Source organism: Equus quagga, chromosome 3 (genome assembly GCF_021613505.1).
Source record: "Equus quagga isolate Etosha38 chromosome 3, UCLA_HA_Equagga_1.0, whole genome shotgun sequence".
NCBI classification, from domain to species: domain Eukaryota; kingdom Metazoa; phylum Chordata; class Mammalia; order Perissodactyla; family Equidae; genus Equus; species Equus quagga.
The window spans coordinates 50,625,376-50,649,890 of record NC_060269.1 but is presented as its reverse complement, the minus strand read 5'-3'; the positions used below and the strand labels follow the sequence as shown (position 1 = coordinate 50,649,890).

General features: G+C 38.3%; 1 protein-coding gene across 1 annotated transcript; it reads right to left on the bottom strand.

Moving 5' to 3' along the window:
- Nucleotides 1-416: 416 nt before the first annotated feature.
- LOC124237630 (tripartite motif-containing protein 60-like) lies at nt 417-9,500 on the bottom strand. The gene is made up of 2 exons (XM_046657503.1): nt 9,428-9,500; nt 417-2,268 (listed from the first exon to the last, which is right to left on the bottom strand). The coding sequence occupies exon 2, from the start codon at nt 1,925-1,927 to the stop codon at nt 509-511; it is 1,419 nt and encodes a 472-aa protein (XP_046513459.1). The 5' UTR covers nt 1,928-2,268; nt 9,428-9,500; the 3' UTR covers nt 417-508.
- Nucleotides 9,501-24,515: the final 15,015 nt, after the last annotated feature.

Sequence of the window (24,515 nt, the reverse complement as noted above, 5' to 3'; positions counted from 1 at the left end):
AGGGACTGTTGTCCACATGGGAACAGAGGGAAGATTACCTGTTGATTGTGTGTATATACATAAGTACACGATGTGTGCATATGGTGGGTGCACTATCTCATTTTCCATAGTACTAAGTCAAGATTGACAAAGATGCACACACAGAGTAAAAGAACAAAACATGTTACTGAGAAATATTGAGATAAACAGATGAAAGTTGAAAGTGGCTACCTTTACAGAGCAGGTGGTCCTGGAGGGGTTCATCTACGCCTTTCATAAAGGTTTATTCTTTTTTAAGCATATCTTTCCAATCTTAGAATCTGTAAAGCTCTTTCCAATTGGATCTCACAATTTATCTGTAAAGTAGGCATTATAACCACATTTTTTAGGAGCTGCTGAAACTGAGATAAAAACCATTCTGATTGTTTAAAGGGAAAACTAAAAACGGATATTGTTCAGACTAGATTCACTGGCTTAGTTTTGTCCACTAACTGAAAAGAAAAAGAAACAAGAGTCTGACAATAGTTCATCATTCAGAATCTGTTATTGTACAGATTTTAAGAGGTTTTGAATCAGTTCCAGCATAGAAATAAGGCCAACATGCTTCTGTAAAAGAATCATTAAACATATAGAGAAGAGATCTATCATTCAAATTGTAAAAGGAAACTTCACCCAAATCACAATCCAAAAAAATGCCGATCTTACTAGGTATTACTGCTGGCAAAAGATTAATTTTTTTAGGACCCAATGCAATATAATTACTCTCACTACATCGCCCAATACCCCATAATCCGTCCCGTGCTAACATCAGTTGATTCTGATTCCTCCTCCTCCTGGGAAGAGAGTCTTTACAGACACCCAGGATCCATTCAGGCTTGTCTTTCACTTCCACCTCCCAATACTGCCTGCCAGAATCATACCCCTCAGAACCCAGAACAGCTGTGCACAGATAAAATCTCCTTGGGTTATGAGGTAAGTTTTGCAGTGTATTTCTATATTCCACAGTTTTTCTATCTTCTGAGACAATAAGTTTACGATGTGCTGTTTCAGGATCTAGAATGACATCCACTTGAAATCGCTTAATTTTGTTTAGGCCAGAATATTGTGGAGGAAGACAGTAACCGTATTCTTTTAATTGGAATGAAAAAGGTTCAGGGGCCTTTAAGGTTTTATATCTATGGTACATACTTTTAACATCTGTCAGAAGTTCCAGTTCTGACTTCACATATTTGCTCTGTATCTCCTTTAATAGACATTTTAATGTGGAAACATGATCTGAAAATTTTGTTAGGTTTTCATTTAGTTTTGATAAAATATCCATTTCTTCATCTTCTAATTGCAGAAGAACAGTCTCTTGCTCATTTTGAAGAAACAATGTAAGTTGCTCAAATTCAGACTTTATTTCCTCTCTCCTATATTCTACCTTCTTCTTCAGTTCCAATGATTTTCTGGTTTGCATAGTTATCACTTTTTCAACCCGTTCCACTCTCTCCTTCCACGGCTCAATGTAATGCTCCAACCTTTTCCTATGATAGGCGGCAGCCTTCTCTATGGGCCAAACATAGTGATTCCGGTGGTCAGTGGAGAAACTGCATTGTGCACATAAAACCTCTAGATCCTTCTGACAGAAAAAGGCCAAAAGCTGATTGTGCTTTTCACATACAAGATTCTCTTCCTGCCTCTTCCTCTTGCTTCTTCTTATCTGGAGTAACTTAGCAATTTCAGTCAAATTGCCTAGTTGGAGATTGCTTGTGAATTTCCTTTCTGGACAACAAAATCGGCAAAAAGGGCAGGGGAAGGTATCATTTAGATCCTTCCAGAACATATTGATGCAGGAGAGACAGAAGTTATGCCCACAGCTGATGGTCACTGGGTCTTTCAAGTAGTCCAAACAGATGGGACAGCTAGCCCCTGCTTGGAGGTCTGCCAGGGCTGTCACAAACTCCATTGAGCCGTGAACAAAGGCGATGGGTAAGGTAACACGTCCTTTACTGAGACCTGGCTCTCTAGTGCTCAAGAGTCAGCAGTGGATATCCTCCCCCAGACCTTGCAAACTGAACAGCTTTGTTTCACTGGCTTGGTATATTGATGGCAGCCTCTACAAACTTGTTTATCCCTCTGCCCCTTAGCTTCAGGGTCTAGTGACAAAAACACGCCACAGGCTGCAGTCTATTGCATATGAGAACACACGAGCTGGCCTGCTGCTCTTCCCACTCAATGACGTGAAGTCAAGCTTAATGGGTTTATGGTTCAAAAAAGTGGCCTTAGGTCCAAGACAAGGAATCCTTCCTATGGGTGAGAAAAGATATTAAGTTAAAAATATAATTGCACAATCACCAATATATTAAAACATTTACACAAGAATTATCAATGAATGCTAAAATCATTAGGTGGAAATTCTTGGAAAAAATAAGAATTCACACTTGTAGAGATTCACCTCACACATTTCTTATTAATCAAAACAACAAAAATATGGGACAAACTGACTTTATGTACTTCCTGATATGATGCACATAGTAAGCATACATTGCCTATAAAGTATTTTCACCAAAAATATTCCATCTCAATCTAATCAGGAGAAAATGATGAATCTAACTTAGACTGTGGGGAATTCTACAAGAAAACTGGTACGAATTCTTCAAAATGTAAATGTCACGAAAAGCCAAAAAAAATGTCTAGATTAAGACTAAAGAAATATGACAAACAAATGCAACATGTGATCCCAAACTGAATCTGGGATCTTAAAAGAAAAACTAAAAGAACATTTTGGGGGAAAATGTGAGAATTTTAATACGGATTGTGTATCATATAACATTGTATCAGTATTATTTAATTTATTTGTGTTTAATTTGTAAGTAAAAGTATGGCGGTTGGCCTGATGGCACAGTGATTAAGTTCGCACGTTCCGCTTCAGTGGCCTGGGGTTCACTGGTTAGGATCCCAGGTGTGGAAATGGCACCGCTTGGCAAGCCATGCTGTGGTAGGTGTCCCACATATAAAGTAGAGGAAGATGGGCACAGATGTTAACTCAGGGCCAGTCTTGCTCAGCAAAAAGAGGAGGATTGGCAGCAGATGTTAGCTCAGAGCTAATCTTCCTCAAAAAAAAAAAAAGTATGGGGCCAGCCCTGTGGCTAAGTGGTTCAAGTTCTGTATGCTCTGCTTCAGTGTCCCGGGTTTGCAGGTTTGGATCCCAGGCACAGACCTACTCCACTCACCAGCCATGCTGTGGAGGTATCCCACATACAAAATAGAAGGAAGACGCACAGATGTTAACTCACGGCTAACCTTCCTCAAGCGAGAAAAAAAAAATTAAAATGTCCTTGTTCTTAGGAGAGATACTGAAGCATGGGAGGGAACCATCTTGATGGCTGCAACTTACTTTCAGAAGGTTCAATAATTTAAAAATGTATATATAAACAGAGAAAAAGCAATGATATAGCAAAAGGTTAACAATTGGTGAATCCAGGCATAAGGTATATCTCTGTTTACTGCATATCCTTTCAATTTTTTTGTACATTTGGAATTTTCAAAATAAAAAGTTAGGGGGAAAATTTCCTGGCTTGTGTTCAAGATGCCCACCTACATCCAATTTTAAGCAAATCAAATTCCTCCAAGCTTGTGAGCCACCTAACCATCAACAGTATTCTCTCTCTTCCACTCCCCTTCCTCATAACCAAAGACAGGGAAAATAATATGAGCATGGTTTTGACATTTGAAAGTGGCTTTGCTGTGGTGACCTAGCAAGTTCTTTTACCACCCAGAATTTCTCTTCCTCCTAGCAGAATAGGAAAGATGCAGTACAGGCGTATCTCAGAGGTATGTTCAGTTCCAGACCACCACTATAATGCAAGTTATCACAATAAAGCGATTCACACCAATTTTTTGGTTTCCCAGTGTGTATAAAAGTTATGTTTACATTATACTGTAGTCTATTAAGTGTGCAATAGCATTATGTCTAAAAAAACAACGTACATACTTTAATTAAAAAAATACTTTATTGCTAAAAAATGCTAACCATCACCTGAACCTTCAGCAAGTCATCTGTTTACTGGTAGAGGGTCTTGTAAAAAATGCAGTATCTGTGAAATGTAATAAAACGAGGTATGCCTGCAGGCATACCTTAGAGATATTGCAGGTTCTGTTCCAGAACACTGCAATAAAGCAAATATTGCAATAAAGTGAGTCACAGAAATTTTTGGCTTTCCAAGTGCATATAAAAGTTATGTTTACACTATACTATCATCTATTAAGTATGCAATAGTATTATGTCTAAAAAAAAGTGCATGCCTTAATTAAAAAATATTTTATTGCTAAAAAATGCTAACCATCATCTGAGCCTTCAGTGAATCAGTCTTTTTGCTGGTGGAAGGTCGTGCCTCAATGATGATGGCTGCTGACCAATCAGGGTGGGGATTGCCAAAGTCTGGGGTGGCTGTGGCAATTTCTTAACATAAGACAACAGTGAGGTTTGCTGCATCAATTGACTCTTCCTTTCACAAACAATTTCTCCATAGCATGCAGCGCTGTTTGACTGCCTTTTATTCACAGAACTACTTTAATAACTGGAGTCAATCCTCTCAAACCTTGCTGCTGCTTTACCAACTAAGTTTATGCAATATTCTAAATACTTTGTTGTCATTTCAACAGTCTTCACAGCATCTTCACCAGGAGTAGACTCCATCTCAAGAAACCACTTTGTTGGCTCATCCATAAGAAACAATTCCTCATCCATTCAAGTTTTATGCAATTAAGCAATTCAGTGACATCTTCAGGCATCACTTCTAATTCCAGTTCTCTTGCTATTTCCATCACATCTGCAGTTACTTCCTCCACTGAAGTCTTGAACCTCTCAAAGTCATCCATAAGGGTTGGAATCAACTTCTTCCAAACTCTTGTTAATGTTATTTTGACCTCTTTCCATGAATCACAAATGTTCTTAATGGCATGTACAATGGTGAAACCCTTCCAGGTTTTCAGTTTATTTTGCTCAGATTCATCAGAGAAATCACTATCTATGGCAGCTATAGCCTTACGATATGTATTTCTTTTTTGTTTTTGTTTTTTGAGGAAGATTATCCCTGAGCTAACATCCACTGCCAATCCTTCTCTTTTTGCTGAGGAAGGCTAGCCCTGAGCTAACATCCATGCCCATCTTCTTCTACTTTATATGTGGGACACCTACCACAGTATGGCTTGCCAAGCAGTGCCAGGTCCACACCTGGGATCCAAACTGGCGAACCCCGGGCCACTGAAGTGGAATGCGCGCACTTAACCGCTGCGCCACCAGGCCAGCCCCTGCATTTCTTAAATAATAAAACTTGAAAGTTGAAATTAGTCCTTGATCCAAGGGCTACAGAATGGATGTTGTGTTAGCGGGCATAAAAACAACATTAATCTCATTGCACATCTCCATCAGGGCTATTACCAAGTGCAATGTCAATAAGCAGTAATATCTTGAAAAGAATCTTTTATTCTGAGCAGTAGCTCTCAACAGTGGGCTTAAAACATTCAGTAAACCATGTTGTAAACAGATGTGCTGTCACCCAGGCTCTGTTGTTTCATTTCTAGAGCACAGGCAGAGTAAATTTAGCATAATTCTTAAGAGCTCTAGGATCTTTGGAATAGTAAGTGAACACTGGCTTCAACTTAAAGTCACTAGCTGCATTAGTCCCTAACAAGAGAGTCAGCCTGTACTTTGAAACCAAGCATTGACTTCTCCTCTTTAGCTATGAAAGTCCTAGACGGCATCTTCTTCCAATAGAAGGCTGTTTCACCTACACTGAAAATCTGTTTAGTGTAGTCACCTTCATTAATGATCTTAGCTAGATCTTCTAGATAACTTGCTGCAGCTTCTACACCAACACCTGCCGCTTTAACTTGTACTTTTATGTTACAGAGATGGCTTCTTTCCTTAAACCTCATGAACCAACCTCTGCTACCTTCAAATTTTTCTTCTGCAGCTTCCTCACTTCTCTCAGCCTTCACAGAACTGAAGGGAGTTAGGGCCTTGCTCTGGATTAAGTTTTGGCTTAAGGGAATGTTGTGGCTGGTTTGATCTTCTATCTAGACCACTAAAACTTTCTCCATATCAGCAATAAGGCTGTTTGGCTTTCTTATCATTTGTATGTTCAAGGGAGTAGCACTTTTAATTTCCTTCAAGAACTTTTCCTTTGCATTCACAACTTGGCTGTTTGGCACAAGACGCCTAGCTTTCAGCCTATCTTGGCTTTTCTTCTTCTCTTTTTTTTTAAAGATTGGCACCTAAGCTAACAACTGTTGCCAGTCTTCTTTCTTTTTCCCTGCTTTTTCCCCTGAAATCCCCCCAGTATATAGTTGTATATATTTTTTTAGTTGTGGCATGTGGGACGCCACCTCAACATGGCCTAATGAGCAGTGCGGTGTCTGCACCCAGGATCCAAACCAGTGAAACCCTGGGCCGCAGAAGAGGAGCACTCAAACTTAACCACTCAGCCACAGGGCCGGCCCCAAGCCTTCACTTTTTAAGCTGATTAAATCTTTCCTCTCATTTAAACCTGTCAATATCTCACCATAAGTCAGGACAAAATACTCCACCTGTACCATTCAGAGCCCTTCATATCTCATTATCTTCATCTGGCCATGGTCCCCCAAAGCACTTGGCCTTTATTTTTTTTTTCCACCGGAGGTGTCATGCTCTCCTTCCTCTGCACAAACCACTCCCTGCTTAGATTACCCTTTCCTCACTTCTTTCCTGGGACTAAGGTTTGCTCCTTTGAGAGATTCAGCCAAAGAGAAATGTTTTCTAGGATGGCTTATTATGTGTCAGGCACTAAGCTAAGGGTCTTTCATACAGTCACTGATTCAATTAAGCTCTCAACAACCCTGTAAGTTAGAAGCTATTATCTTCAATTGGAGCTGTAAAAAGATGAGTCTGCAATAATTTGAATACACTTATACAACACTACATTACATGGGATAACCACAGGCATGACACGTCACTAAGCTGTACCAGCCCTTCTTCATACTACCACAGCATCCTATGCATCCCTCTGTATCTAACTCAAAGCACCTTCTATTTTTCCTATTTGATATGTTTGCATTTATTCATGTTTGATGACATATTCCAAAAATTTTTGAGGAAAAAAACAGATTTACTGATTCCAGTACTGTAACAGTGAAAACGGATATAACACAAATTGAGAGGTAGCAATACCTGAGAAAACTGGGTTTTCATCCAACTCTGCCACTTAACTAGCTATATGACCTTGACCAAATTAACTTCTCTGAGCTTCAGTTTTCTTTGCACTAAGTGAGAAATAATACTATGTGACATTGTAATCAGTAAATAAGAAAAGAATGTAAGGCACATGTCACAGTGCCTGGTGTTTCACACACGTACAATGGAAAGTTCTGTAGGACTATCTCATAAAAGCTCTTAGAAATCTAGCTGAATCCACGTTTATTTTATACCACATTACACTTTATTACATTATACATTCCATATACGTGCATACTTACTTACATGTAAAAAGCACTAATTTTTAACCCAAAAACTGCTATGTCTTGTACAGTCACTAAATCTCTGATGACTAGTAAAGGCATTAACTTCCATGAAGCTCACTGTAACAGTATCTTGCAGGAAATTTTCCTACACTAATTTTAGAGGTGCAGGAGTGAAGCTTCAGAATTTTCAAATACACCTTTAATTTTATGTTAAAATACATTCAACTTGTAGTAAACTGCAGCAACAGGGGCCGGCCCAGTGGTGCAGCAGTTAAGTGCGCACGTTCCGCTTCAGCGGCCCAGGATTCGCTGGTTTGGATCCTGGGTGCGGACTTGGCACCACTTGGCAAGCCGTGCTGTGGTAGGCATCCCACATATAAAGCAGAGGAAGATGGGCACGGATGTTAGCTCAGGGCCAGTCTTCCTCAGCGAAAAGAAGAGGATTGGTGGCAGATGTTAGGTCAGGGCTAATCTTTCTCAAAAAAGAAAAAGAAAGAAAGAAAGAGGGGAGTGCATGGGACTGGAGGTAACACTGCATCAAGTGGCCAGGGATTAGAAAACTGAGGCTGAATGAAGTTTTAAGAATCTTGCTCAATGTCACACAGCTAGTAAATTGCAGAGGAATTTAAACTAAATCAGAAGAAAAAAAATACTTTCAAGAACGTCTGTACAAAAAAAGGACTCTAGTATGGTTGAAAGAACCTAACAGATACTCACCAGGTATCACTGTGCCTCCCTCCTCCCAAGCACACAACACAAATCAGTTTTCCTTGCATTCCAGAATCAAGCCATTAAGTAAACAGATCATGAAGTGAACAGAACCAGCTTTGTGGGCACTGCCTACCACCCTAGTTCCAGCTACTCAAATCTCTCCTCTGCAATAGCGTATGAGCCCTCTTTCTACTTCAAAGCACAATGGGGCCTCCCATCATTTCCCTAACTCTGTAGCTAAACTGATCTTTTCAAATACAAATAGTCCTTTTATCTTCCAACTTAAAACATTCCATTGGTTCTTTATTAAACAAAGTAGTTTTCAAACCTTAGCTTGCATCATAATTACCTGTAGGTCTTGACAAAAGATGGCTGGGTCACATCCCTCCTTTCTGGTTCAGCTGGTGTGTTGTATTTCTAAGTTCCCAGGTGACTGCTAGCTGGGGGACCATACTTTGTGAACCACTGCTTTAAGGAAAACTAAGCTTAAAAGACCGTCAAGATCCAACTAGCATCTTCGCCCAGTTCCTCATCAAATCATATATCATAGTTGTGATTTGATTTTACAATGATTTTTGCAATTCCTTAGCTAATGTGTCCCACTTTCCCGCTAGACGGTAAACTTCTTGGTGGTTATGCGCCTCTAGTTTATTCTTGTCCTGGGCAGATAGTGGGTGCTCAAACAGTACTTCATGAATAAACAGAAGGTATGGTAGATTCCTAGCTCTCAGTTTCAACCATTGTCATAATGGATGATTCTTAACACACGTGAGACTAACCTGGCTCACGTGTAAAGTTGAAGTGATAATTCCTCACTCTAAGATCTTTGTGAAGATCAAAGGATGCTTAAACCGACCAGCAGGTGTAGGCTCTGTAGGATAGTGGGTTCTCAAATGGTGGCTACCGCTCCACTCCCTTCATTTCCCACCTCCCTCCCCCGCTCCTTTCCCTCACCAAACACAGTAATTCTCCGGGGACAACGAATGTAGCAATTCCCAAATTCTCCTTCAGATAAAAATCTTAATAATTCAATTAACGCAGGCTCCCCATCCTCATACTGAACCCCCAGGTCTGGGACCCGGAAGCTGTGGTTTTCACAGGATCTTCGCCAGAGAGAGACTGAGGGTGAGGCGATCCACTCGAGTTCAAGCTGCGACCCGAGGTCTGGCGCACAGCGTTCAGCTCAGGAAGCCCCTGCTCAGCTAACCCGCACGACAGCCGCGCCTGGCCCGCTTCTGCAACCCTCCCAGCTTACCTGGAACAGATGGCTCAGCCCCTCTCAGACCTGAGACTGCAGAACCCTCAGAGCCGGTGCAGCGTGGGACCGAGACTCCAGCAAGCCTGGGGTGGGCGGGTTCCTCGGTAGAGGCGCACACTCAGCCCGCACGGTGATTGGCCGTTCCCCCGGAAGTGGGCAGGTAATGGTCTGCATGTGCCCAGTGACCCCGATGGAGGAGGAAAACCGGAAGAGATCCTGAGCATAGCCCGGGGCGCTTCCCTCAGTGATCAGGCCGTTGTTGGCTTCGACTAAGCATTTAATTCTCAGTGGCTCCTTTTCAGATTCTTACCATTTTTATTCCTGTGAGCAACTGGAGGATCAAAGTAAGGGGGCAGGCTGGTTTTAAAAGCGTCACCACCACACCTTCCTCCTCTCAAACACTAGGAAGGGAGAGCTTTGCGGCGGACCTGGTTCCCTTAGTCTGGGGTTGTGGGTGAGGATGTAGAAAAACCTTGAAAGAGGAACAGTCGCCTCTGTGGATCAATTTGCATCTCTATGGGTGAGTGGGTGGGTCTGTCCCACCCGGTAAAATTGTGCCCCACCTCAGCTCAGGCTCCCTGAGGTTTCGCCTGAGGAAGTGACATTTAAGGTGAAATTCGAGGAATGAATTTGAGTTATTGAACAAATTCGAGGGTAAAAGTCTTCAAGCCTTAAGGAAGAGCCAATGAGAAGGCTTTTCGCTCTAAAGAACTTGGTACAGAAGGGACAGAAAGAGGTTGGTTTGGCTGGCATCTCAAGGGGAACTAGGGAGGAGGAAGTAGAAAAGGTGAAAAGTGGCTTTTATGAGGCTGACGAGATGGGTAAGAACCGCTGCTGCAAAACCTTCAAGCAAAGTTGAGTATTTTGGTCTTTATCAAGTGCAAAGGAAAGCCGGTGAAGCATTTTAAACCGTTACCATGATATTTAAAAAATTTGAATTTTGACAGGATAACTAGCTACAATTCGGGAAGCAGATCTTTTAGTGCCTTTAAGAGATCCAAGAACTGGTGCGTGGTAGGCAGTTAAATACAGACGTGAATTAGAGAATCCTCAACAGATGTTGTTAAAGTTGTGGTTCCTCAACTAGAAGGACCCACAACGAAGAATATACAACTATGTACCGGGGGGCTTTGGGGAGAAAAAGGGGAAAAAAATCTTTAAAACATGATTGCTACCATTTTTTAAAAAAAGTTGTGGTTCCTAAAGCTTTTGAATTGCTGGTGGCAGCAGCTTCCTCTCTTTTTGCTTGTTCTTTTACTGTGGGGTGAGTATATGGTTTTAAGTTAAATACTATAACATACAAAATATGAGTCGTTCCCTATCACAGTTCATGACATGAAAACTTACTTAAGACAGGAACCCCATCATATGACACAGCATCAGGAAAGGCTGGTCATGCTTTGTAGGATAAAGCGTAGTTCAACATTGTGGGGCCAGCCTACCTGCTAGATGCTAAGTAACCTAAAGAGTTGATTGTTAGATATTGGATTCTTCCTCTGGACCCATCGCTTTCAAGAATTACTCCTCAACATTTTCTCCTCAACAAGACTAGTTCAGAAGCAATCTGGCTTTCACCCTTCTCCTGTGTAAGAACTGAAACTGTTCTAAGTTTATCAGTGATCTAGTTTCTCAGCCAAGGAATATTTTTCATGCCTGCTACTCTCTGAGATGCTTTGTAATCTTGGTCTCTGGCTGCTCAATCTTGTTTTAGCAAATTGTTCTCCCTTGCCCTGCCCTTCATCCGCATATGTAAAGTCATGAAAGGTCACATGACAAACTTTTAGTGTATTGAAACATATATATGTATGTTTGAAACACATATGTAGTATGTATATATATGGGCAGACACATATTTCTATGTGCTTCTGCATGTATAGAAGAAGCTCAAGAGTAGTAGTGATATGGAACCTCTTAATCTCAAGTTCCTGTGCCCGACGCACAGCAAGCCAAACTCTGAGACATCAGTGTTTGGAGATGGAGTAAGATTTATTCAAATTGGCCAAAACAGATGGGTGGGAGCCCGGGTTTGCTCAAATCCACCTCCCCAAGAACAGAAAGCAGAGGGGTTTTATGGAGCTAAGGGGCTTCACAAGAGGAGCTTTGGGAAACAAAGGGGTCACTCCCGAGAAGCCCCTGGGCAATCTGACTTCTGGGCTTCAACTGCTGCTGAGGGTCGGCCACCCAGTGATCGGGACCTCCCTGGAGGCATTCTCTTTCTTCTGCAAAACAAGCTCAGAAATCCTCTAGACCCCTGAGTCAATCCTCAAGTTAAAGAGGAAAACAGCAAATTGGTTTAACATCTACAGTACCCCTCAGGTATCTGGCTTCATTCAAATCCAAGCTCTGCCTTCTACTTTGTGTGCCCTTTGGCGGGTTATTTATTTATTTATTTACTTGCATATTTTCTCCTCTGGTTCAAAAAAAAGAGGGAGGACAATAGTACAACTTACTTCATACAGCTGTGACTACTAAATGAGCTTTCATGAGTTAAATCACGCAGAACAGTGTCTAGCATGGTAAAGGTAAGCATAAAAAAATACATTTATAGCACATGTACATTATCTATAAATTTATCTAAAACTTCCTATTTCTGTTTCCCTCTGAGAGCAGAAGTGACATTTAGAGGAAGCAGGTATAAGTGTCCCATTTTGTTTTATATCATTTGTAAAGCATTTTTTTAAAAAAGAAAAAATAACGCTAAAACCTATGTATTTTCTTTGCCATTTGAAAATAATTTTTAAAGGAGAAAAAGCCAGTCTCTTTGCTACTTTTATTTTTAGAATAGTTTGAAATATTCTGCTTAAATATGATAAAAGGAAGAATTTTATTTATGCAGGTACTTTTTTCTTTTTAAAAAATAGTTAAAACAAACAGAATTAATTTTCAAGTTCCCTTGAAAGGAGAAAGAAGGAAAGTTGGGAGGGAATGAATCCAGATTTTGTTGAATTAAATATGAGTTATATATACCGAAAGATACACAGGTCTCTGGCTTAAGTCGGCTGACGTGGTGATGGCTACACTGATCTGCCTCCATGAGGAAGCATAAACCTGAGGACCAGAAAATGTTCCTCATTTTTCAGTTGCAGGTCAGGAAACTATTTGTTATTCCGTTACAAAATGTGTGGCTTTCATAAATAGCTTAAAACTCCTCTTAGATCCTAGTGCTTGAGAGCACATTTTGGAAGGCGCTTGGATTTGTATTCCAACTGTAGCAGTTTACTAGCTGTGTGATTTTAGGTTACTCTCATTTTCTAAGTTACTGTTTCCTCATCTAAAAATGGGCAAAATAGGGGCCGGCCCCATGGCCTTGTGGTTAAATTCAGCGCGCTCAGCTTCAGTGGCCCAGGTTCAGTTCCTGGGTGCAGACCTACACCACTCATCAGCAGTCATGCTGTGGCAGGGACCCACATACAACATAGAGGACGACTGGCACAGGTGTTAGCTGAGGGCAAATCCTCAAGCAAAATGATGAAGATTAGCAATGGGTGTTAGCTCAGGGTGAATCTTTCCTCAGCAAAATAATTAATTAATTAAAATAAATTTAAAAATAGATAAAAATGGGCAAAATAATAATCCCATAGCGTTACTGGGAAACAACTTTGCAGAAGCTCAGCTCCTTTCTTTCCTCCCTCCCTCTCTCCCATCCTTTCCAACAAGTGCACTTTAATTAAACAACCCAGAAACCTAAATAATAATAATAAAAGCAGCTTAGACACTGTAAACAGAACTCTAAAAATCACAATATGGACAATAACAATCATCTACAATCTCATCAGAGGGAAGAGTATCTTCACAGAAAATACCTTGATTTTTTTGGTCAAATTCCAAGTTTAAAACTTTTTCATTTTTCAAAACTAGTATTAGTAAGATTTTACCAAATGCTGAAGAATTGGAAATGTTTTTCTTTTGGTTTACTTGTAATATGTGAACTTTTCATGATACTTGTGCCTCAGTGTATACAAGTCATATTTAGTTAAGCATAACTATTTTGAGTTATGAAACACAAAAGCTTTGTCTACAACTCACCAGAAGAGAAGTAAACAGTATGGAGAATGACATACTAACACATCCTCCCAGGAAATGTTACATTAAAAATAGAAAAACTGAGGGGCTGGCCCCGTGGCCGAGTGGTTAAGTTTGCGAGCTCCACTTCAGCAGCCCGGGGTTTTGCCGGTTCGGATCCTGGGCACGGACGTGGCACCACTCATCAGGCCATGCTGAGGCGGCATCCCACATGCCACAACTAGAAGGAGCCACAACTAAAAACATACAACTATATATTGGGGGGCTTTGGGGAGAAAAAGGAAAAATAAAATCTTAAAAAAAAAAAGAAAGTAGAAAAACTGAGAATTGGCTACATATCAAAATATTCTTTGCTCTTGCCCATTACCAAGTTAAAATCTTTGAGGAATATTGTTTGGCCATTTAAATAGAGTGCCACAAAACAGTTGATATCAGGTATTACGAGAACTTGCAAAAAGAGAGTATTGTAATAATCCTAGAAGTGTAGAGTCAGGAGATGCTGTAGGTAGTTCCTGCGGACTCATAGTGTACAGTCAGATGACAAACTTCCAAATGAGGCTGATAGGACTTTTCTGCATAGCAATTGACAGGGGCTAGAGCTTGAAATCATCAACTTCACTACCTCTTACCAAGATGCATTGGAATCCAATTAGATGATTTTATAGTGGGATGAACTTAGATGTAAAAAGAAGTCAGGGCTACGATCCAATGTTTTTTCCATCAATGCTCTGGCCATATGGAAGCCAAGAATGGAAAATGGGATGTTGATCTAGAGTTTAGGGAGTAAGGTCACTATGAGAAGTGAGAACAAAGGGAAGAAACAAAGGGCTGGACCTCAGGCTTTAAGACGCCAAAACAAGGGATTTAAATTGCTAAGTTTTTCCTTTTCCCTAGGCTCCAATATGGCCCAGCCAATCCTGTCTTTATCTGAAAATTTGATTATTTTGTTCACCATGCATGTTTTGAGGGATTTTTTTTTTTCAAAAATGATGTTAAAATATTACTCACCTTGATTGCTGAGGTTTTTGGCTCAGCCTTAAACTTTGTTCCCAATTAATCTAGTCCTGGCCCTGTGAAGGAGGGTAAAATGCTGCAGGAATGGGACCAAAGACCTCACTGATTTCAGAGTTTGGAAGGAACTGGGCCAAGAAAGAAAGAATCAACATTTACAGCTGTTCTTTGATCCACTGCTCTCCATCTGCTCCACTTGACTGACTCACCACATGGCCCCAAATTGGGATGGTCCCATTACTTCTGATCCCTTTAACCATCTTGATTAAACTATATAAAATCTATTTTCCTTTGTGTTCTGAAAATATTAGAAATTACAAAGAACATTTAATAGAAAAATAAGAAATCACCAAATCATAGAGAAAGTTAAATTTAAAGTACACATATTTTGACAATCCTCTGGTCTCCCCTGCCACCTCCCCAGCAAATAAAATATGTCTCCATTGTCATGGACTTGTCCTAGTATGCCACTTGTGGCATCTATGTCACTGGTTGCTGAGTTCTTATAGATTTTGATAATCTTGAATTAAGTAAAAGATCCGCAGTGGCAGGACATATATTAAAGCTGTTCAGTCTTAAATGCTGGAATTAAATGGAACAAACAATGGAAATAGGGATATGCATCAGGAACATTTCCACCATGCTGTGCTCAACACTCTGAACATTTTTTAATCAAGTAACGACAAGTAGACACTCAAATCACTGAATATTTTATTGAACAATTATTGAAGTCGATGAGCAGAAATCTGTAACCATTTAATTACCTTCCAATGATATGACTGGTTTTTAACTTCTGTGACTGTGAGAATCTGTATTTGAAAAAGTGTAGGCTTGTATTAAAGGAGATTCATCTGAACTGTATAAAATATTAATTTTCTCTTTTTGTCCAAAATATATAAATGAGTACATGTTTTAAACATAAATATAATTGACAGTAGCTTATATTATTACTGAAATGTACTTGTGTAAAGGAATTATAATTTATCCAGAAAATCATTTAGAATTTCCCCAAAATATCCAATTTAAATAATGAGGTAACACATTTCATAAAACACTTTTTGTTTGTGTGTAAATTTAATTATATTTCTTTATATAAGCACCTTCCATTACAAAAGACACCATTAATAAGCTATAAAAGGGAGACAAATACCATGATGTCAGAATTTCTATTTCAAATTCTTTATATGGTGATCCCAACCTTTTATTTTAGCAAAGTAAGGGTTAATGGTTATGACTTCTCCCATTCTATAATGTTTACAAAATAAAGTTTCCAGTGCTGATATGAATTTGTAAATTTTATATCTGGAATTAACTTATAGTAAAATAATAAGAACATTACGGCACTGAGATAACAGTCTTTCAATAAATACAAATTAAGATCATATTTAACAACTTGGGAACACCTAATTATCAATACAGTTCTGATTTAGATGGGATAGTTTCCTTTTGGTAATCACATCCCTGAGTCTCCTATGATTTTTTCATTTACACGTCTCACCACCACAGCACCAAATCAGCACCAAAACAAAGCCCAGCGGAATGGTGAGCACTCATACGTTAGAAAAGAGATATTGCCCTGCTTGGGAGCTCATTGGCATAAGTGGATTTTAAATGTCAACTTTAAGTGGGCCTTTCTAAGAAACTATCTGTACAAATGAATCAAGGACATAGAACTTCAAAGGAAATCAAACCTTGGCTTCTTATAACTACATCATGAGAAATAGATTCAGAAATGAACATTTCAGCTGTAAAATAAAAGGAACTAAATTAGTATTTCAAATGTTCTTTTACAACTTTAAGTGGGTATTATTCAAAATAAAAAAATACTTTTATAAACATTAAAGTCTATCATATAAAATTGGTAACAATAACTTCTTTCTTAGTCTCTCTACATAAATAATCCATGAACCAATTATTTTCTCCTTATTTTACAAAGCCAGATGGTCAATGCATTTGATTTCAGGTTTAGCATTTTTTCAAAAAAATCACTCAAACATATAAAAAGTTATTTAATAGTTTTGGAGAATTATAAGAATATGAAAAAAATTTTCAGTTCTTGTACTTTTTACAATTAGAGAGTTCTAAGATATTAAAAAGTATTTTTCTTTTTAAACCATGTAAGAATAATAATGTGCAGAAAAAGATGAGAGATTTTTGTTGCAAGTAATTGTGCTTCAGACTAGAATTGCTTTTGAATTTATGATATTTTCCCTCTAAAGAGAAACCAAGAAGAAGAGAATCTCGTGAAACTAATAAACCATCCCAGGTGCTTTCAAACACTTCCTTTCTTACAGGAACTTCTAAGCAATCACACTATTATGTGGATGGATTCACTTCTTTTCTTCTTCCGGTAGACCAGGTGAATTTCACTAGAGAAGATCTATATTTGGAAGGCAAAGGAGAAAGAAACATATCTTAATAAGAAATGCTATCCAGCAGACCAATTTACCCATGCTTCAGTTTTTGAAATAGACAATGAGTTATGAAAATTTGTCAGAGTTTTTCAGTGCTGAAAGCAACTTCATACTTCCTTACCTTTCAAAATAAATACAGCACCTATATTTCTTCAAAAGTCTGAATTTATGCTATTGAAGAGATTTTTTCATTAAATTATTTATCACCTAATAATCTTTATTTGCTCAGTGGTCCGCATTAGCAGTCTCAACTATTTTTCTTAGTATTTTGGATTTTGATTCCTGATATTTATACCGGCTAAGACAGTTACTTAGAGCAGATCAACAGAAAGATATCAGAATCAAAATCTTAATTTGGAGTATTTTATTTAAGAGATAAAATGGTCCCTAGGAATCTTTTAATGCTATGAAACTAATAATTAGTACTCCGCAATAAGTTTTAAATATAAGGTAGGTGAAAATATAACTAATTTTTTAAAGACAAAAATGAGTCTCTTATAACAGGAGAATTCCTGGTGCCAAGGTTTTCCTAGGCATTTGTTTTGGCCCCCTCTGGAAAACATGAAGGCAGCCCCTTGCTTCATTTTTGGAAGCTTCCACCTCCTTCACATTTCATTTTCTTGACAGTCATAGTGGAGTAACTATAACTAATTTAGTAGTAAACGGAGAGAGGTATGTCTTTTCTAGGAATTATCTCTCAACTCAGACTGCCTAAAATTTGAATATAAAAATGAGATAGTTATTTTTCTTTCTCAGATTGGCAAAGATTAAAAGTAATGATAACATCCACAGTTGGCAAGAGTGTGGGAAATAAGCATTCTCATGACTTGCTATTGGAAATGTAAAGTGGTGTAGCTTTTCTAGAGAACAATTTACCACTAGGTATCAATATTTAAAATATGTTTAACCTGGGGTACTTAAAGAATGATGGTATAAGGAGCTCTGTGGACCCTCTTCCCAGTGAAACAACCATAGCTGGTGAAAATTATTTGAAAAAAGGAAAGAGTATTTAAAGTCTCTAGAAATTATCCTAAGGGAATAGAGCAAATGGAGAAACATTTATTCAAGTGCTATAGATTGAATGTTTGTGTCCCCCTAAAATTCCTGTGTTTAAACCTAATCCCCATTGTGATGGTATTTGGAAGTCGGGCCTTTGGGAAATGATTAAGTAATGAGGGTGGAGACCTCATGATTAAGATTAGTGCCCTGATAAAGTAAAACCCAGAGAGCTCCCTTGCCCCTTCCACCATGTGAGGACACAAGAAGACAGCCATCTGTGAACCAAGAAATGGACTCACACCAGAAATCAAATCCACTGGCACCTTGTTCTTGGACTTTCCAGCCTCCAGAACTGTGAGAAATAAATTTCTGTTGTTTATAAGTCACCTAATCTATGGCACTTTGTTAACAACCTGAACAGACTAAGACATCAGAAAAATGTACTAATAACAAGAACCAGAAATGGTAAACAAGAAGGCTAATTATCAACTCTATATAAATATATATATATATATTTCCTCTCCTTCTCTCAGCTTTAAAGGATCTAAAGTTATATAAAGTAATAATAACAAAGTTGGATTTATGTATAGAAGTAATATGCATAACTATAATAGAATTAAAATAGGAAGAGAGAATAGAGCTATATAGGTATTCCTATACTCACTGGACTTCCAATAGAAGTAGATTCTGATTAGTTCAGACATATATTGTTTAAGTCCTAGAGCAACCACTAAGAAAATAACAGTGTGAAAAAAATAGTGAAAAAAATCATTAAAATGATTAAAATATTGCACTAGAAAATATTCATTTAATGCAAAAGAAAGCAATAAAGGTGAAATAGAGGAACAAAGAAACAAAAAAGACATGAGACATATAGGTATCAATAATAAGATACAGATCAATAATGACATTAAATGTGAATCTACTAAACAATCCATTCAAAATGTAGAAATTGTTAGGCTGAGTGTAAAAAAACCATGATCCAACTATATGTTCTCTATAAGAGTTACACTTTAGATTCAAAGTCAAAAATAGGTTGAAAGTAAAAGAATAGAAAAAGATATCATGCAAACAGCAAGCATAAGAGAGCTGAAGTAGATATATTAATAACAGGAAAAATAAATTCTAAGACAAAAATTGTTATTAGGGACAAAGAAAGACATTTTATAATGATAAAAGGGTTGGTTGAAGAATGTATAAGAATTGTGAAGATACACGAACCTAAAAATAGAGCCCCAAAATATGTGAAGCAAAAACTGACAGAATCAAAAGGAGAAATAGATGATTCAACAATAAGATGAAGTTAGAAATCAATAGCAAATAAATTTGGGAAATTTACAAATGTGCGGAAATTAGCACCACACTCCTAAACAACTAATAGGTCAAAGAAGAAATCACAAGGGAAATAAGAAAATACTCTGGGGGGCCTGCCTCATGGCCAAGTGGTTAAGTTCACACGCTCCGCTTCAGCCGCCCAGGGTTTCACCAGTTCAGATCCTGGGCACGGACATGGCACCGCTCATTGAGCCATGCTGAGGTAGCGTCCCACATAGCACAACTAGAAGGACCCACAACTAAAAATACACAACTATGTACTGGGGGGCTTTGGGGAGAAAAAGGAAAAATAAAATCTTAAAAGAGAAAGAAGAAAATATTCTGAGGTGAACATGAAAAGTTATAGGATGCAAAGTAGTGCTTAGAGAGAAATTTATAACTCTAAACATATATATTAAGAGAGAAGAAAGATCTCATTCAATAAGCTAACATTCCACCTTTAGATACTAGAAACAGAAGAGCAAACAAAACCTAAAGCAAGCCGAAGGAAGAAAACAATAAGGATTAGAGCAGAAGTGAATGAAATAGAGAATGGAAAAACTATAGAGAAAATCAACCAAACTGAAAGTTGGTCCTTTGAAAAGATTAACAAAATTGGTGGAGCTTACCTAGGCTAATCAAGAATAAAAAGAAAAAACTAAAATAACTAAACGGAGGAATGAAAGAGAAAATATCACTACTGATCTTAGAAAAGTAAAAAAAAAAAATTATATGGAAATATTCTAAACAACTGTATGCGAAAAAATTAGATAACTTAGATGTAATGAACAAATTCCTGGAAAGACACAAACTACCAAAACTGACTTGAGAAGAAATAGAAAATCTGAATGGGTGTATAACAAATAAAAAAAAATTGAGCTACCAATTTTAAAAACTTCCCACAAAGAAACGCCCTAAGCCAGATAAATTCACTGGTGAATTCCACCAAAGATTTAAATAATCAGTCTCAGTCCTTCACAAACACTTCCCACATATAGAAGAGGAAGAAACACTTCCCAACTCATTCTATAAGATCAGTGTTACCCTGATACCAAAACCAGAAAAGGCTATCACAAGAAAAGAAAACTACAGACTAAAATCTCTTGTAAATGTAGATAGAAAAATCTTTAACAACATACCAGCACACTGAATCCACCCATATATAAAAATGATACTACTTCATACCTAATGGGATTTATCCCAGGAACGCAAGATTTGTTTAACATCCAGAAATCACTTAGTGTAATACATGATTTCAATAGAATAAAGGACAAAAATGCACAATGATTTCAATAGAAACAGAAAAAACAGTTTTGTTTTTGTTTGGTTTTGTCAAAACCCAACACTTCTTTCATGATAAAAGCTTTCAGCAAACTAGGAATAGAGGGAATCTTCTTCAACCTGATAAAGAACATCCACAAAGACCCACAGCTAACATCATACTTCTTGGTGAAAGACAGAATGCTTTCCATCTAAGATTAGGAATAAGACAAGGATGTCTCTTCTCACCACTTCTATTCAACACTGTACTGGAGGTTCTAGTTAGGACAATTAGACAAGAACAAGAAATAAAAAACACCCAGACTAGAAATAAAGAAGTAAAACTATCTCTATTTTAAGATGTCATGAGCTTTTACGTAGCAAATCCTAAGGAACTTACTAAAACTATGAGAAGAAATCAACAATTTCACTAAAGTTACAGGATACAAGATCAATAAACAAAAAGCAATTCTATTTGTAAACATTAGCAATGAACAATTCAAAAAATGAAATTAAGAAAATTCCATTTTTAATAGCATCAAAAGAATAAAATACTTAGGAATAAGTCAAACAAAAGAAGTATAAAACTTTTATTCTAAAAACTAAAACATTGTTGAAAGAAGTTAAAATAAATCTGAGTAAATGGAAATACATCAAATGGATTGGAAAATTGTAAAAAAGGCAGTACTTCATACATTGATCTACAGATTCAACACAATCTCTAGGCAAATTCCAGCTGGATCTTGACAGAAATTGACAAGCTGATCTTAAAATTCATATGGAAATTCAAGGAAACCAGAATTACCAAAACAATCTTGAAGAACTACAAAGTTGGAGGACTCACATGTCCCAATTTAGAAACTTGCTACAATATTACAATAATCAAGACCATATAGTATTAGCACAAGGGTTGACATATAGATCAATGAAATAGAACTGAGAGTCCAGAAATAAACCCTTACATTTATGGTCAATTGATTTTCAACAGTGCCAACATAGTTCAATGGGAAAAAGAACAGTATCTTCAACAAATGGTGCTAGAACAACTGGATATTCAAATGCAAAAGGCGTTGGGGCCCTTCCTCACAACATATATGAAATTTACCTCAAAATGGATCATAGAATAAACCTAAGTGATAAAACTACAAAACTCTTAGAAGAAAACGTAGGTGTAAATATTTTTGACCCTGAATTAGTCAATGGTTTCCTAATATGACACCTAAAGCACAAGCAACCAAAGAAAACATAGACAAATTGGACTTTAACACAACTAAAATCTTTTGTGCTCAGGGCTGGCCCCGTGGCTGAGTGATTAAAGTTCCTCTCACTCCTCTTGGGCAGCTGGCAGCCCAGGTTCATGGGTTTGGATCCCAGGTGTAGACCTTGTCAAGCCATGCTGTGGCAGTAACCCACATACAAAATAGAGGAACATTGGCACAGATATTAGCTCAGGGTGAGTCTTTCTCAGAAAAACAAACAAAACAAAACCTTTTGTGCTCAAAGGACACCACCAAGAAAGTGAAAAGACAACCCCTAGAACAGAAGAAAGTATTTGCAAATCACACATCTGATAAGGGTCCTGTATTCAAACTATGTTAAGAACTGCTACAACTCAACAACAAAAAGACAAATAAGCCCACTGAAAAATAGTCAAAGGATTTAATAGATATTTCTCCAAATAAGATAGACAAATGGCCAATAGGTACATAAAAAGATGCTCAACATCCTTAGTCACTAAGTAAATGCAAATCAAAATCATGAGATACCGTTTCACACCCAATGGGAGGGCTATAATAGCAAGCATTGATGAGAATGTGGAGAAACTGGAATCCTTATATACTGCTGATAGGAACGTAAAATGCTGCAACCACCATGGAAAGCAGTTTGGCAGTTCCTCAATGAATTAAACATACACTAACCATATAACCCAGCAATTTCACTCTTAGGTATATACCCAAGAGAACTGAAAAAATATGTTCAAGCAAAAACTTGTTTAGAGCAGAATCATTCCCAATGGCCAAATAGTGAAAACAACAGATGATTGGATAAACAAAATGTGATTTTTCTATACAATGGACTTTTATTCAGCCATTAAAAAAGAATGAAGTACTGATTCATGCTACTACATAGCTGAGCCATGAAAACATTAAGCTGAGTTAAAGAAGCCAATCACAAAAAAAAAAAATTAGGAGAATCTATTTATATGAAATGTCTAGAATAGGTCAGTCTATAGAAACAGAAAGCAGGTTAGTAGCAGTCTTAAGATTAGAGAGTTGGATGGGGCCAGCCCGGTGGCCCAGCAGTTAAGTGCGCACGTTCCGCTCTGGCAGCCAGGGGTTCACCTGTTCGGATCCCGGGTGTGGACATGGCACCGCTTGGCAAGCCATGCTGTGGTAGGCGTCCCACATATAAAGTAGAGGAAGATGGGCACAGATGTTAGCTCAGGGCTAGTCTTCCTCAGCAAAAAAAAAAAACAAAAGAGGAGGATAGGCAGCAGATGTTAGCTCAGGGCTAATCTTCCTCAAAAAAACCCAAAAAACAGGGGGGTGGGGGAGGGCACTAGGGGTGAAGTGGTGTACCTACAACATGACTAATAATGATGTACAACTGTAATTTCACACACACACACAAAAACCTACATCTCACACGCACACAAAAAGTCACCTTAATCTTTGTTATGTAAGGAGCTTGAGTTGTTTGGGATAATTCAGGCGTAAGTTCCTCTACATTGCATGCCATATTATATGTTTCACTGTAATATCTGTGGAGCTATTACAATTTTAAATGGCAACAAAAGGGAGAAATGAAGATATTATGTGGTGCAGTTGCTTTAAATAAAACACTTTTGTCCTTTTATGAGAAAAAAAAAACAACCCAAAAAACAAAAAAACCAGAACTCTGACCCACAAACTGTGCAACAACCAGTCCAGGAAACCAAACCACAACCTCTGCAGCAATTGGCCCCAAGTGGTGATTTTGTCATAATTGCTAGTTTCCCTAATATGTGCCCCTCCTTCCTCCAATTCCAATTCAGGACTAACCAGAGAAAGCCATACACGCTCCCCAAACCAATCACACAGGAAGCCCCACTTCTAGGCAGCCTGCCTCCAACTTTCCCATAGCAACAACCGCCAATCAGAGCATACCTGAAGCCGTCCCCTTTTTTCACTATAAAGCTTTCTCACTCCCCTGCCTATATTTGGTCCTCTGCCAAACAGAAGTGATGGTGGCTGGCTCCCTTGCTATAGCAAGCTCTGAATAAATAGGCTTTGCTTCTGCTCATTTGGATAGTCTTCTTCCCCGCATCCCCCTGCTCCTGCCATCACCCCCAGAGTATTATCAGGCATTGTAAAGAGGTAATTGAAGCCAAAGGAATGGCTGAAGCAGAGCAGGAGAGAGTAGAGAGAACTTCACCTTGCAAGTCTTGGTAGGTAAGATTAAGCCTGCCTAGGAGCCAGAGGATCAGCTGAGAATTTAACAGAAAAGTATAAGCATGGTTCCAGAATTTAAGGGAAGAGATTTTGGCAGACCAACTAGTCAGTTGCTACTAACTGAGAAATTCTGCTGAGAAATCAGGAGGAAGACTAAAAATTGTCAGTTTAGAAATATGAAGATGATTGATGTCAATTTTAAAATAGGTGTAAGACAGATTAGAGTGGATTGAGATGTTGACAAGATGATTCAGAGGGCAAAGAGAATGAAGAAAATGTGTTAAGTGGTGGTTTCAGATTCCTGAGAAAGTGGGTAGGGAAGGGATCCACGACAGATGGAGAAAGGGTCATGCCTTCCATGGCACCAAGAAGGACGAGGAGGATGGAGGTAGGCAAGGTGGGAGGAAGATTAGAAGGGATTCTAATTTGGTCCTGGAGGTGAGTGATGGACCATCTGATGACTTCTCTTTTCTCTGTGATGCAAGAGACAAGCCATCTGCCAAAAATGAAGATAAGGGTCTGAAATTTAAGGTGAGTAGAAAATGTTAGAAACAGTTATTGTGGAATGCAGTGCAGCAAGCTGACCACGGAAATGTAGTAGGTTTGCTGGACAGAGTGAAGGGCTAACTGAGA